Here is a 17,013-nt window from a genome sequence, read left to right as displayed (position 1 = left end):
CTAAAAATTTTAGTTTTCATGTGAAATTTCACAAAACATTTTTTTTTTTGAAAATTTTTTAAATTATTTTGACAAAATTAGATTTTTTAACAATTTGGAAATTAAAATTTTTATGTTTTTTGCCTGTTGGGGCGAAGATCATAAAATTTTACGATTTTTGTTTATTTATCTTTCGAGGCGAGCTCAATGGTGGGATATTTTCTTCGCAAGTGGAAAAGGAAAGCCAGAGATATCAACACACACCAACCACTATGGGACGCGTTTCGTCTTTGCTTAGAAGACTTTTCAACCATATAAGGTGTGCTGGCTTCAAGGGCCGTACATTGGTATTTTGTATTTGAATCGTATGAATAGCGAAAACGCATCTATGATACAATTGCCACATTAACCACGCTCGACAACCCTGTCTATTAGCTGTACTTTTTCCCAATGCATGTGCTTTTCTGTAATGACAGACTTTTTTTCTACGAAAATTACATTACTTTCGTGGTACGCAAAATTCTGTGCATCTGTTGGAAGTTATGTTGATGAGTTCGAACGCTAGACAACGGAAACGGCGACGGCTCTCGCTTTTGCTCCGTGTACTCAGGTTCGAATCCCGGACGGGCTCCGTGCAATTTTTTTTTCATTTTAAAGTTTTTTGCTTGTTAGGGCGAAGATTATTAAATTTTAAAATTTTTGTTTGTTTTTCTGTCGAGACGAGCTCAATGATCGGAGATTTTCTTTGTAAATGGAAAAGGAAAGCCAGAGATAGCAACAAAAACAAGTAAAAAGGCGTTAAGTTCGGCCGGGCCGAACTTTGGATACCCACCAAATCCGTCAAAATCCGGTGAAAATGCATACCTTATGCCCCATAGCAGCTATATCGAAATATGTTCCGATTTGGAACAAATACTAATGGGTACAAGTCATTGTTTAATTGTGTATAACAAAATATTGGTCTTTTTAATAGCTATGTTTAAAAATAAAAATGCCGAAAAGCCTAACACAACTCACTGTCCTAAATTGCGGCGAAATCGGACAATGAATGCGCCTTTTATGGGCCCAAAATCTTAAATCGAGAGATCGGTCTATATGGCAGCTATATTAAAATCTGGACCGATCTGTGCCATATTGCAGGAGTATATCGAGGGGCTTAACTGAACACACTGTCCCAAATTCCGGCGACATCGGATAATAAATGCGACTTTTATGGACCGAAAACTTTTATCCAAATCCGTACCGATCTGGGCCAAATTGAAGAAGGGTGTCGAAGGGCCTAACACAACTCACTGTCCCAAATTTCAGCATAATCGAAAAATAAATGTGGCTTTTATGGGCCTAAGACCCCAAATCGGCGGATCGGTCTATATGGCAGCTATCTTTAAATCTGGACCGATCTGAGCCAAATTGAAGGAGGGTGTCGAAGGGCCTAACACAACCCACTGTCCCAAATTTCAACAAAATCGGACAAAAAATGTGGCTTTTATGGGCCTAAGACCCTAAATCGGCGGATCGGTCTATATGGCAGCTATATTAAAATCTTTTTTTTTTCCATAAGTTGAGAAAATACATTACGGGTCTAACGATGCACAGTGGGAAAAATCAAAAAAAAAAAACTACTAAAAAATATGCTGTGTGAGAACGCGTAGAGATATCTCTTTGAAATTTGAAATGGTTAGAGGTTAGGGTGTCCGTGTTCCTCTTGGCAGACTCCCAAAGTTGGTCACCTCGGCATTTCGAAAAATTGTTCGGGCTGCCAAATCTTCATTTGTGTATTTGCTTAATACACCGCTAGAGGTGTATCCCTCTACTGGTTTCGGTTTGGCCGAGATTGTTTCGATTTTCATTCGTATACCCTCCACCATAGGATGGGTGTATACTAATTTCCTCATTTTGTTTATAACTCCTCGAAATATTCATCTAAGACGCCATGAAGAATATATATACTTGATCGTCATGACATTTTATGTCCACCTAGCCGTGTCCGTCCGTCCGTCTGTCCGTCGAAAGGACGCTAACTTTCGAAGGAGTAAAGCTAGCTGCTTGAAATTTTGCACAACTACTTCTTATTAGTGTAGGTCGGTTGCGATTTTAAATGGGCCATATCTTTCAATGTTTTCATATAGCCGTCATATATACCGATCTTGTGTCTTGACTTCTTGAACCACTAGAGGGGGCATTTTTTTATTCGATTTGGCTGAAATTTGGCATGAGGTGTTTTGGTATTTCCCACAACTGTGCTAAGTATGGTTGAAATTGGTCCATAACCTGATGTAGCTGTCATATAAACCGATCTGGGGTCTTGAGTTATTGGGTCACTAGAGGGCGCTATTCCTATTGGATTTGGCTGAAATTTTGCATGAGGTGTTTCGTAATAACGTCCAACTTATATAGCGCCATATAAACAGATCTGGGGTCTTGACTTCTCGAGCCATTAGAGGGCATAATTCTTATGCGATTTGGCTGGACTTTGGCATGAGATGTCCAACAACTGTGCCAAATATGGTTCAAATCGGTTCATACCCTGATATAGCTGTCATAAAAACCATTCTCGCATCTTGAGTTCTAGAGCTATTAGAGGGCATAATTCTTTTGCGATTTGGCTGGGATTTGGCAAGAGGTATCCAACAACTGTGCCAAATATGGTTCAACTGCCATATAAACCGATCTGGGATCTTAACTTCTGGAGCCTCTAGTGGGTGCGATTATTATCCGATTTGGCTGAAATTTTACACAATGACTTCTACTATGGTCTCCAATCCCATGACCTTCAACATACGTGTTAAATATGACCGGAATCAGCCTATAGCCTGATATAGTTTCAATATAAACGATCTCCCTATTTTACCTCTTCAGCCCCTAAGGGGCTCAATTCTTATTCCAATTGGCTGATATTTTACACAATGACTTCTACTATGGCCCCCAATATTCAATTCAATTATGGTTTGAATCGGACCATAACTTGATACAGCTCCAATAGTTTACCAATTATTTTCTTTTATCCTTTATTTGCCCAAAAAGAGATAACGGGAAAAGAACTCGAAAAATGCGATCAATGGGGGAGGGCATATCAGATTCGGCTTGGCATTCTAATACAAAACGCAAAGTGAAGGATCTATTAACCTATTACTTGAAATAAAAACAAGTAAAAGCGTGCAAAGTTCGGTCGGGTCAAATCTTATACACCCTCCACCATGGATCGCATCTGTCAGTTCTTTTCCCGGTATCTCTTTTTAGGCAAACATATGATAAAAGAAAAAAATTGCTATGATATTGGAGCTATATCAACTTATGGTCTGAATGAATACTGAATGTAGAAGTCGTTGTGTAAAATTTCAGCCAATTCGAATAAAAATTGCGCCGTTTGAAACACCTCGAAATAATCTTGATCGTCATGACATTTTAAGTCGATCTAGCTATGTCCGTCCGTCTGTCTGTCGAAAGCACGCTATCTTCCGAAGGAGTAAAGCTAGCCGCTTGAAATTTTGCAAAAATACTTCTTATTAGTGTAGGTCGGTTGGTATTGTAAATGGGCTATATCGGTCCATGTTTTGATATAGCTGCCATATAAATCGATCTTGGGTTTTGACTTCTTGAGCCTCTAGAGTGCGCAATTCTTATCCGATTGGAATGAAATTTTGCAAGACGTGTTTTGTTATGATAACAACAGTGCCAAGTATGGTTCAAATCGGTCCATAACCTGATATAGCTGCCATATAAACCGATCTTGGGTCTTGACTTCTTGTTCTTTAACTTTTGTAGCGCTCTCTTTAAAAAAGCCCATATTCTGAGACACTTTTTTTTAAACTTCAGCATCTAAACCTTATCTAAAACTATTTTGCCAATACCGCCTTTTATTATTTTGTTTGCGTCATTTTTAATACCATTTGGTATCAATTCAATACCAGACAGAGGATACTATTAAGAATCGACGGCGTCACAATTGTATTCATGTTTTCAAATATTGACGCCATTATAAAATATTTGTTAAACAAATAAAAAAAATATTTTAAACAATTTTAATGCGTAAATTTCTGCTCAAACTCGCGAAAGCGGGGAAAATAAAATTCGTATAATTTCTTAGAACATACTACATAAAAACATGAGAGTATCTTGTGTGAGAAACGATGCTGTGTTTGTGTATTCATATGAAAACCACTTCTGGGATCAATGGATATGGAAACAATTGCTGAATATAAAGAATTGAGGTTGGTCATGGTGTAACATTACTTTTTGTGATTATTAACATAAATAATTGAAATAAATTTAGATTAAAATTATTTTCATTAGGTTTTTTTTTGGTTCATTAGATGTTGGAATAATCGATGACGGTTTGGTACTGAAACCAATAACCGTCTGGTGCTAAAACCAATAACAGATTGGTATTTAAACCAATACCAGTTCGGTAATAAGGCTAGTACCAAATGGTATTAATCATCTTATGTTTCATCCATACCATCTGGTATTGTTTTTGAACCAAATTGACTACCAATACCATACGATACTGAAATGAGCACGTTTGGTATCAACTTTTCAACGATGTTTTGACCTTCATATTTTTAATACCAACATACTAATTTAAGGATCTATAAATCTACGATTTAAAATAAAAATAATCTTAATATCAAAGATAATATCTTTCACCAAAGGAAATGTTTCCTTAAAAGATAGGAAAATTGATCGAGCTAAAGACAAGTAAATTAAGATTGCCAATCTTTGGCTCGAATCTTTAAAAGAGGACAAAAAATCATCTACAATGATACAATACGTAGATTACTTCAAGGCAAGAGATCTTCTATTGGGTTGCCCAAAAAGTAATTGCGGATTTTTGCAGTAAATGCATTTTTAATTAAACTTAGAATGAACTTTAATCAAATATACTTTTTTTACACTTTTTTTCCAAAGCAAGCTAAAAGTAACAGCTGGTAACTAACAGAAGAAAGAATTCATTTACAGAGTCACAAGCTGTGAAAAAATTTGTCAACGCCGACTATATGAAAAATCCGCAATTACTTTTTGGGCAACCCAATACATAATCGGCTAGGTTGTGAAGTTCTGTTTCTGCGGACTTGCCTTTGCTGTAACGTGCTGCTATTGTCGAGACAAGCAGTGACACTTGTGCGAGTATTTATATATAAACTTCTCCAACTTTTGCATAAAGATGATGATTACGAATATATAATTCGAAAGTACCTGGTAAAAAAATTCCCCATTTTATGCTTCTGCGTTACAAAATAAAGTTTAATAATAAATTTAAGAGCGCAAAACAGACAATAAATTTTACAGTAAACATTTTCATTCTTATTTAAGATTTATCTTTTTGGAATTGGGCAGGCATGCAGCTATTAAACAGCCAACTGTAATAAAGACAAACATTTCAATATATAATAAATTAATATTCCTTTTCCATTTGAACTTACAAAACATCGCAACTGTTATCATAACAAAAGGCGGTACACAACCTAATTGCATGAAAATTGGGAAAATGACATTTCCCAATATGGTGCCCATGCGTTCAACAACCATCGTCAGGGAGACAATCAGTGTTCTGTGTAATAGAAAGCAGGGGTAATATAGGTAGTATATATGTATTATTTGATTATTTTCCTTGATGTTCTTGTAAAGCCTCGACTTACCTTAGTGATGTAGGAAACAAATTTACCGAAGTGCCAATAGCTGCCGTATTGGCCATGCTACCCATCGCAATGAACAGAGATGTTATTACCAAAGTCGATAGAGATGAAGATGACCAAAATAGACTTATGCTACATAGTCCAGCTGTTGCCAAGCCAATTACTAAAAAAAATTTAGACAAAGGACAAAATATAAGGAGTTTTTTTACACAATCTGTGTTGCAAATTTAGCACAAAGTTGTAACATAGCTTCGTTGTAGACATTTGATAGTCAATGACAGTTAGGTCAAAAATAGATTTTTGCCTGTAAGGTCTCCTTTTTGTTTGGTTGGTCTGCAAATAGTTTTGGATTACTAAAGGATATCGTCCAGCTTAATGGTGCCATTCAAAGAATATCATAGCAAGAGATCGCTTAATATGTTGGCAAGAGTGTATTGTTATTTATGCACTTGATGGGCTTCACGTATCGTGAATTCTTTTTTTTTTTAAAGCTCATTGTGGCGCGATTTGTCAAATGGTTTAAGGTATTCCAAACAAATTTGAGTATGTCCAATCTATATCAAGCGCTATAAATATTTTCGTATTAAAAACCCATATTTTACCTTGGATTCCCTTACTGCCAACGGCATTTATTATGGTTCCAGCAAGTAGATTTGATACGAAAGATGCTCCTGCAACTATCAGATTGTTTGTGTATGACGATGGTGTTATTATCTGTAAAATAAAAGTGAAAAGTTACTATTTAGGAATATCTTATATAAGAAAGTTCAATTTGTGTTTGTTTGTCGGATTATTTGTTTGTCCCGTATAGACTCAAAAACGGCTGAACCGATTTTCTTAAAATTTTCATAGATTGTGTACGTTTGTCTGGAAGGAAACATAGGCTATATAATTTTCAGATATCGGGTGGAGGCGGACCCTCTCCCTAACCCCAAAAACGCCACCCATATCCGAAAGTGGTCCGAGGAGCACAAAAAGGGTATGAAATGAAAGGTATTGAAGACCAGAAAACGAATATGGTATTAACATTTGGGCCCAGTATTCTCTGCAGTTCAAATCCATGGAATAGGCATGGAATTACATAGCATAGTCTTGGCCAACATATTCGAGGTTTATCTTAGAATTGGTAGAGAACAAAACAAGGATGTATCATTGGACATAGAGCGCCTTAAATCCGGCATCCTCTTCTTCAACTTAATGTTAGGGTATCTATACATATAAAAGAGTTGGGGGACAGGCTGACTAACTCACTGACTGGCTGACCGGGATAAGGCCGGATTTGGTGATATTCGTACGTTTAGGTACTAAAAACTACGAAATGGTACATATTTACCCAGCGCGAATGGAAAGGACTAGAATTATGTTCATGGTTTCAAATTAAAGAGCGCTTCAAAAAAAAAAAGAAGAAACAAGTAAAAGCGTGCTAAGTTCGGCCGGGCCGAATCTTATATACCCTCCACCATGGATCGCATTTGTCGAGTTCTCTTCCCGGCATCTCTTCTTAGGCAAAACAGGATATAAGAAAAGATTTGCTCTGCTATTAGAGCGATATCAAGATATGGTCCTGTTTGGACCACAATTAAATTATATGTTGGAGACCTGTGTAAAATGTCAGCCAATTCGAATAAGAATTGCGCTCTTTGTGAGCTCAAAAAGTAAAATAGAGAGATCGATTTATATGGAAGCTGTATCGGGCTATGGACCGATTCAGATCATAATAAACACGTATGTTGATGGTCATGAAAGAATCCGTCGTACAAAATTTCAGGCAAATCGGATAATAATTGCGACCTCTAGAGGCTCAAGAAGTCAAGATCCCAGATCGGTTTATATGGCAGCTATATCAGGTTATGAACCGACTTGTACTTTATTTGACATAGTTGTTGAAAGTAACAATAAAAAACGTCTTGCGAAATTTCATTCAAATCGGATAGGAATTGCGCCCTCTAGAGGCTCAAGAAGTCAAGACCCAAGATCGGTTTATATGACAGCTATATAAGGTTATGGACCGTTTTGAACCATACTTGGCACAGTTGTTGGATATAATAACGAAACACGTCGTGCAAAATTTCATTCCAATCGGATAAGAATTGCGCACTCTAGAGGCTCAAGAAGTCAAGACCCTAGATCGGTTTATATGGCAGCTATATCAGGTTATGAACCGTTTTGAACCATACTTGGCACAGTTGTTGGATATAATAACGAAACACGACGTGCAAAATTTCATTCCAATCGGATAAGAATTGCGCACTCTAGAGGCTCAAGAAGTCAAGACCCAAGATCGGTTTATATGGCAGCTATATCAAGTTATGAACCGATTTGAACCATACTTGGCACAGTTGTTGGATATCATAACAAAACACGTCGTGCAAAATTTCATCCCAATCGGATAAGAATTGCGCACTCTAGAGGCTCAAGAAGTCAAGACCCAAGATCGGTTTATATGGCAGCTATATCAAAACATGGACCGATATGGCCCAAATACAATACCAACCGACCTACACTAATAAAAAGTATTTGTGCTAAATTTCAAGCGGCTAGCTTTACTCCTTCGGAAGTTAGCGTGCTTTCGACAGACAGACGGACGGACGGACGGACGGACGGACAGACGGACGGACATGGCTAGATCGACATAAAATTTCACGACGATCAAGAATATATATACTTTATGGGGTCTCAGACGAATATTTCGAGTAGTTACAATCAGAATGACGAAATTAGTATACCCCCCATCTTTTGGTGGAGGGTATAAAAATAATCGTACCGGAAGTGGAAGAAATAGTACGTTTCGTATCACAATTGGTACTATTTGGCACTTTCTTTGTAAGTTGAATTAAAGCTCTGAATTTAGGAACTTAGGTACACTTCGGCAACCTTAATTGGGTAACTATAAGAGTGTTGGGAAATTTGCATATTAAGGTACTAAAAAAAAAGTATCCAAAAGTTACGAAATGGGTGAACTTTGTACATGTACGTTCAGTACCGAATTGGTACACTTTCTTTACAGATGGAGCTAGAGGTCTGAAATTGGGAATGTTGGTACAACTAGGAAGTATATGATGGGTGACTAAATGATCTATGCGAAATTTGTGCATTTTGGTACCAAAATGGTAACAATTTTGGTACTTTCTTTGCAGATGAAGCTATAGGTCTGAAATTTGGCAAGCAGGTACAACTAAGTAATACATGATGGGTGGCTAAATGATCTATTAAACAGTCTCACATTTTGGTACCAAAATTGGTACTTTCTTCATGGATGGAGCTAGATGTCTGTAGATACTACTAGGAAATATATGATTGGGGACGAAATTATCTATTGAAATCGTACATTTTGGTACCAAAATTTGTACCATTTGGTACTTTCTATGCAGATGGAGCTACATGTCTGAAATTTGACATGTAGGTAAAACTTAGATATATATGATGGGCGACTGCATGATTTTGCAACAATTCAAACATTATGCTACCAACATTGGTACTACCTTGCACTTTCTTTAGAGATAGAGCTAAAGGTCAGGAATTTGGCTTCTATGTATAACTATGAAATACATGATGGGTGGCAAAATGCGCCATTAGTTATTCTTATATTTTGGTACCAAAATTGGTACCATTGGACCTTGAGGTCTGAAATTTGACATGTAGATACAACTAAGAAATATATGATGGGTGGCTAAATGATCTATTAAACAGTATCACATTTTGGTACCAAAAGTGCAAAATAGTACGAAATGGCCAATCTTTGTCAACATTGAACGGGTATTGCTAAAATAAGAAAATTGACAAACATTATCGCATTATTTACAAAAATATGACATGTAGAAGAATAATAAAATTACACCTCGACTATAAATTTTGGGTGAGCAGAAGATTATTCAAAATGGTAAATTTAGGAACTTAAATCTACAAAATGGTGCATTCTTTACGAATTGAGATAATGCAATCAAAGTAAGGACACGGTTGCACTTTGACAGGGTTACACCTTAGGTGGTTAGAAAATTCTTTTTTTAATTCGTGTATTTTACTTTCTTTACATACAGCTACACCTTGGCTATAAGTTTGGGCGACCATACATCTAGGTATTAAACCATACAAGTTGGAACTTTCTTTACGAGTTGAGCTAAAGCGCTCAAAACTGGGATTTATTTATACCATGACAATATATATTGGGCGACTTAAAGATTTTTAGCGCACAACAAGCCGATTACTGGATTAGGTGTATGTCCATAGTGGCATGGGGCGGATTGAAATCCGCACACTCTTTTCAACCTAACCCAATGATTTGTCCGATGTATTGTTATTCTTGGTAGAAAAGGAGATTTCTAAATTTTGTACGCAATTATTACAAAACTTCATAATCATATAAGATGAGTGACTACCTAGGTTTTGGGAAAGGGGGTATCAAAATGATTTTTGTCTCAACTTTCTCAGAATCTTTGGTTAGGGAGGACTCAAATTTAATGTTCGTTTAAATGGGTTTTCATTGCACTTACCACAATGCATTGTTCCAAGGGATTTTTAATCAATTCTGTCTTATTTACACTATACTCCAATATTGTACACAAACTAGTGGCCTCCAATGACATCTGTTCGTATTCATTAATCGAAGCAAACAATTGAGGTAGCCAAAGTCGCATTGAATTGTGTCTAAAATAGCAAAAAAAAAAAAAAAATATTTTAAGTAAGAAAATTGAATAAATTGGTAAAGAATTCAAGTTAGTTGTTTTGACTTAGCTGCCAAAACATATTTTTCATCCATTTTGGTAGCTTAGCTAAATTCGCACATATCTGGGCTTAAAGGCCAAAAAGTGATTGGAAATTCGCTTATCTGCCACAGAATTGGCTCTTAAGTGCAATATTCAGTAACACCATTTAAACTTTTTGGGAATGTGTGAGTAGAAAAACCACACTTCACTTTAGAATGGTTTTCTTACTCTTACTTACTGCTTCTTGAACTACTCGTTTGCACAGAAATTTGTTAAGTAGTGCACAATTTTTTGACAGTAATATCAAATTTGCACTTAAACGATTGGCAGTTAAATCAAAACACCTGTGTACAAATTTACCCCATTACACTGAAAAATTGCATAACACCAACCAAAAGGCATAAACCCAAATAGGGTTTGGAACACAATATCCTAAAGGTATTAGGATCCTTGACCAATTTAAGTTTTTGTTCATGTTCCATATTGATTTTCAGCTGGCCTTTATTTGATACCGTATCCACACTAGGGAAATTTTGTTCTTGGGCTTTTTCATTGATTAGTGCCTTGATCTAAATTAACTAGCATTAAGATAAGTTCTTTTAATTAAATTCGATTGTCCTCTTACCTTATAAGTGTCCTTGGGCTTACCGGAATTCAGAGCATACATGGTTCTAAACGCCTCCATTGCTTCCTCAACTCTTCCCTGAGCCATTAGAAATCGTGGACTTTCGGGAAATAATGGCAGAAGAAGTGCTGCTAATAAACTTGGCACTCCACTTACAGCCATAAAGACTTTCCAGGCCACAACTGTTTATGGAGGTTTGGTAAAAAAAAAACCAATCCGAAAAACAATGAAGATCTTCTAAATATAACTCACAATTCATATTGAATATCTGAAAATTCCAATCACGTGGCAATATGGCTATAGCCATTAGCGAAAGTATGATATTCGAGGTGGCAAACATAATTCCTATGACCATTATGATGCGTGAGCGATGTTTACTGCCATGGAATTCCGAGAGGTAGGACATCAGTACGGCAAAAGGGCCACAAATGCTGGTAAATAGAAGACGTATTTTTATTTATTAAGATGTATCATTTCAGTATCTGGATAAAGCGCCTCGCGGTGAGTTAGTTGTTAGCGAGTTCGGATTACCAATATAATTTAATTTATCTGTTGAAAACTAGTAGATTGAGATTTAAGATTAACGTTTGTCTTATATAACTCGTATTTCCTTCTTATACCCACCACCGAAGGATGGGGATATATTCATTTCGTCATTTCGTTTGCAACACATCCATTTCCGACCCCATAAAGTATATATATTCGAGATCGTGGGAAAAATCTAACACGATCTAGCCATGTTCGCCTGTCTGTCTGTTGAAACCACGCTACAGTCTTAAAAAATTGAGATATTACGCTGAAACTTTGGACAGATTCTTTCTTTGTCCATATGCAGGTTAAGTTCGAAGCTAGGCTATTTTTGACTATATGCTGATATAGCCCCCATATTGACCGATCCACCGATTTAAGGTCTTGAGTCCATTAAAGCCACATTTAATGTGCGATTGCTGAAATTTGGCACAGTGAGCTGTGTTGGGCCACTCCTTATCCTTCTTCAATTTGGCCAAGATCGGTCCAGATTTAGATAATATAGACCGATCTTTCGATTTAAGGTCTTGGCCCATAAAGGCCATATTAATTAACCGATTTCACAGAAAATTGGGACAGTGAGTTGTGTTAAGCCTTGTGACATCCTTAATGAGGCCCAGATCGGTCCAGATCGGTTCAGATTTAGATATAGATGGCATATAGAATGATCTCTAGAATTAAGGTCTTAGGCCCATAAAGCCAGATTTATTGTCCGATTTCCCTGAAATGTGGGACAGTAAGTTATGTTAGGCACCTTAATATCCTTGTTAAGTTTAAAACAGATTGAATGAGATTTGGATATAGCTGTCATATAGACCGATCTCTGGATTTAAGGTTTCGGTCAAAAAAGGTGAATTTATTAACCAATTTGCTGAAGTTATGCATAATGAGTTGCGTTATGCCCCTCAATATTCGTGCCGAGTATGTTTAAGATCGGTGTATATACAACCGCTACATAGACCGATCTATAAATCCAAGGTGTTTGGCCGATAACAGGCGTATTTTTTGTTGATTAAATATCTTGGGACAATAAAAGCACGTTTACAGTGATACAGTGGGCTGTGTCAGGTTCTTCGATGTTAGTTTTCAATATGGTTCAGTTCGGATATAGCTGTCCTTAGGCCCATAAAAGGTGAATATTTTAACTAGTGAATTCGGTACAATAATTTTTGTTAGACCCCAATATAGCCTTACTCAATATAGTGAAGATCGGAATATATTTAGACATAGTTGCTATGGGTTAAAAAAATGATTAATTGTGACTACAGGTGGTAAATATATATATATCCGAGGTGTTGGGTATCCAAAGTTCGGCCCGGCCAAACTTAATTCCTTTTTACTTGTTTTTCCTAATTTGGTTAGACTAAGGTAAATCTGTCTTTTGTAATTCGTATACTCTCCACCAGTCATGACAGAACATTTGTTCCACTAGCCGAACGTAGAATAGCATTCCAAGCGACTCCAACTTCTGCGCTCATTTTATAATATCTGACACCAAGTTTCGAGGTGTCTCCCACCACTTGATCTTTCCATCGGGCTTTCGGGCTTACGGTCGTCCCGGTTTGCGTGTACCACCGTGTTTGCCTTGAAAATACTTCCTTGCTGGAGCTTCTTCATCCATTCGGACAACATGACCTAGCCAACGCAGCCGCATTTTGATACGTGTAACTATGCTACCGTCGTCATACAGCTCGTGGTTCTTGCGACGCCATATATTTTACGCCATATATCTCAAATACTCCAAGCACTGCCTCATCTGCTTTCACAAGTACCCATGCTTCAGAACCATATAACAGCACGGGTAGTATCAGTGTCTTGTAAAGTGTAGTCTTCGTGTGCCGGGAGGTGGTCTTGTTTCTAATCTGCTTACTTAGTCCAAAGTAGCATCTATTTGCCAGTATTATTGTTCGCTTTATCTCAAACAAGGTGTCATTCGTTTCGGTTACGGCGGTGCCGAGGTAGATAAAGTTTCTGACAAACTCAAAGTTATGGTTCCCAACTTTCCCCATTTTCCCTATTTGCTCGGTTGTACAAGGCCTTCTGGGAGTTGTAACCATTCATTTCTCATTTCTTCATTTACTGCCAGACCCATTTTTGTTGACTCCTTTCGATTCTTTTAAAGGCTGCAGTTATTACTTCCGGTGACCGACCTATGATGTCGATGTCGTCGGCATAGGCGAGTATCATGTGTACCTATTCACATCTGCATCTCATATAATCTTCTCCAGCAGGATATTAAACAGATCACACGATAGTCTTTCTCCTTATCTGAAACCTCGTTTGTTATTGAATGGATCCGAGAGATTCTTTCCTATATTTACTGAGGAATGCATATCAGCAAGTGTTATTCTGTAGGGATCTATCAATTTTGCGGGGATACCAAACGCAGACATGCCTTCAAATACCTTTGAACGTAAAGGGGTACCGAAAGCGGTTTTGTAGTCAACAAAGAGATGGTAGGTGTTATTTTGTCTTTCCCGGGTCTTTTGTAGAATTTGGCGCAGTGTGAATATCTGGTCTAGATTGGATTTACCTGGTGTAAAGCCACACTGATAGGACCCAATTATCTCATTGACTTTAGTTTTAATATTTCACGCAGTACTCCCGAGAGTATCTTGTATGCGGTGGGGTGGAGTCTTATTCCTCTGTAGTTGGCACATTCCGTCTTGTCTCCTTTCCTGTGTACGGGACATAGTATGCTGAGGTTCCCATCATCGGGTATGCGTTCTTCTGGTCAGATTGCGTAGAGAAGCTGATGCATACGCCTTATCAGCGTATCGCCTCCGGTCTTAAATAGCTTAGCGGGTAACCCGTCGGTTCCTGCTGCCATGTTGTTCTTCAGTCGGGTCACTGCTACTTGGACCTCATTCTGACTAGGAGGTAAACATTCTATACCATCATCAGGGATTGGTTCTGCGGATCCTTTTTTCAGCCAATGTCGGACACTAGCAGTTGGGTAAAATGTTCTTACCATATCCTCAGCATACTATCTGTGTCAGTTATCAAATTTTCTTCTTTGTCTCTGCAGGCGGATTTGCCTGCACCAAAGGCATCAGTTTGATATTTTATTATTTGGTAGAATTTCCGGTCTTCATTATGACTCCTGTACATCTTAATTCGCTCAGTCTCACGTCTTTCCATTTCCTTTTTCTTTCCGCGGAATAGACGTTTCTCCCCTCTCCTTTTCTCCCGATACCTCTCCTTCATCTGAAACTGATTGCTGGGTTGCTCTATATGCCACATTCTTAGATTCAGTAGCATCTCTACACTCTTGGCCGTACCATGGGTTTCTTGGGGGAGGCTTTCTGTATCCAAGTACGGATTTCGCGGCATTTTCCATGGAGTGGGCAATGGTTTGCCACGGCGCCATTATATCATCGGAACAGGGAGTGCTTTCATCAAGAAGTTGGATCAGTCGAGTGGTTTGTGTCCAGTTTCCGTGCAGTATCAGATCGTACTTTCCTCGACATGTTCAAACGGGTGCGAACCTTTGCTGCCGCAAGGTAATGATCTGAATCGATATTCGCTCCATGGGTCGATCGTACATCTAACACGCTAGATGAATGCCATCCATCTATCACAATGTGATCAATTTGTTTCGTCGTGTTTTGATCGGGTGACAGCCATATGGCTTTGTGAATATTTTTATGTCGAAATCTGGTGCTGCTAACTACCAGGTTTTTTTCGCGGGGAAATCTATCAGCCTCAACCCATTATCGGACGTTACCTCGTGGAAGCTACACGTTCCGACTGTTGGACCAAAGATGTCTTCCTTCCCTATCTTCACGTTTAAATCTCCCAAAACGATTTAAATATCATGGGCGGGGCAGCGGTCATATTCTCTCTCTAGGCGCTCGAGGAAAATATCCTTGGTCTGCTCTTCCTTGTCCTCCATCGGGCGTGGGCACAAATAAGGCCGATTTGGAAGAATTTGGCTTTTATGTGGATTGTGGCTAGCACTTCATCCATCGGAGTATAGCTGGAGACAAGGTGTTTCCGCCTCCGACTAACCACAAATCCACAGCTTAGTTCATGCCTCGTTTTATGGTATTGGGTTGCCCAAAAAGTAATTGCGGATTTTTTAAAAGAAAGTAAATGCATTTTTAATAAAACTTTGAATGAACTTTAATGAAATATACTTTTTTTACACTTTTTTTCTAAAGCAAGCTAAAAGTAACAGCTGATAACTGACAGAAGAAAGAATGCAATTACAGAGTCACAAGCTGTGAAAAAATTTGTCAACGCCGACTATATCAAAAATCCGCAATTACTTTTTGGGCAACCCATAATTCGTCACCTTTTTGTGTTGTAGTGACGCCATTCCCGGCCCATCGCTTTTCCTGTAAGGAAGTGCCGCCAAGGCCTATACTGCACCTTCTCTATAGAGAGTGCGGACATTCCAGGGGCAAATCCACAAATCATGGTTCTTTTTTTGTTTGTGTGGATCGTATTACTGGCCCAGCGCCCCAACCGCATGGGGTTTTTGGGATCGCACATGTATCGTTGTCGCGAGCCGCTTTCTCCAAGATCCGACACCCGCCCCTAACCTGGGAACAGACGCTTATGTTGACCATTATCTCGCCTTGTCATCTCGAGTATCATTGGCACTCGGTATTTATTTAAGAGCCAGTGGCACCTGACTCCTCACTGAGACTCTCCTCTCGAAAAGCGCTGACTGCCCGCGGCCGCATTTGTAGCTACTCCGCATAAAAACGGAGTTTGCCATCATCCGCTACCAGTGGACACACCCGGTAGCTTTCAGCTACGCTTTCCGTCATAACGATAGACACCACACAAGTCGGAACTCAAAGTTCCATCCTATGTGGTGCCCATAGTTATCCCCTGTTGGCCGGGACTTCTAAATTTCCCATGAACACTCCATTAAGGAACGGGGGATACTTCTCTCTTGTCTATGAGTGCAGTCCGATTAAGGTTGTAAGCTCGATGATAAGGATAGTCCTTTTTATGCCGAACGACATGCCGCATAGCGACATCACTTAGTTGAAAAGTTTTAACATGGCAGGATATCTCACAAATGTTGCCAGCATTAGTAAAGGAATAACCACCGCTGAAAATTTTTCTTAAGTTCAGCATGGGATTTGAACCCAGGCGTTCGGCGTCGTAGGTAGACATGCTAACCTCTGTGCTACAGTGGCCGCTTGTAACACCTCTAAATGTTGGTCTAAGATCCACATGTACATTATTGATAGTTACGAAAGTTCATCTAGCCATGTCTGTCTTTCCGTCTGACTGTCTATGTGTCCGTCTGTCTGTCTGTTCCTTTGTCTGTCTGTCCATCTGTCAGTCTGTCTGACCGTCTGTCAGTCCACGCAAACAAAACTTACATAAATCCTCCAATAAACTTGGATACCATCAGCTGAACAACTGTTTGGCTCATGGAACCGCAAACAACACAAATGCCATCCAATAGAAATCCATAGATAAGTAGTTGTTTACGCCCTTTGTTGTCGGCCAGATAACCCCAGGCAACAACAGATACTAGCATACCTGAGATGATGATTAAAATAGTTATCATTTGGCA

At 38.6% G+C, this 17,013-nt stretch overlaps 2 protein-coding genes across 2 annotated transcripts in view; one reads left to right on the top strand and one right to left on the bottom strand.

Moving 5' to 3' along the window:
* Positions 1–17,013, top strand: part of LOC131997027 (uncharacterized) — a 341,371-nt gene that overhangs the window by 141,717 nt on the left and 182,641 nt on the right. The gene's annotated exons all lie outside the window — the stretch shown is intronic.
* LOC106085658 (synaptic vesicle glycoprotein 2B) lies at positions 5,179–17,007 on the bottom strand. Its single transcript, XM_013249985.2, has 9 exons — positions 16,817–17,007; positions 11,196–11,374; positions 10,944–11,125; positions 10,679–10,887; positions 10,106–10,259; positions 6,218–6,329; positions 5,619–5,778; positions 5,403–5,530; positions 5,179–5,339 (listed from the first exon to the last, which is right to left on the bottom strand). The coding sequence occupies exons 1-9, from the start codon at positions 17,005–17,007 to the stop codon at positions 5,284–5,286; spliced, it is 1,371 nt and encodes a 456-aa protein (XP_013105439.2). The 3' UTR covers positions 5,179–5,283.

This window comes from Stomoxys calcitrans, chromosome 4 (assembly GCF_963082655.1).
Source record: "Stomoxys calcitrans chromosome 4, idStoCalc2.1, whole genome shotgun sequence".
NCBI classification, from domain to species: Eukaryota; Metazoa; Arthropoda; class Insecta; order Diptera; family Muscidae; genus Stomoxys; species Stomoxys calcitrans.
This window is presented reverse-complemented; position numbering and strand designations above follow the sequence as displayed.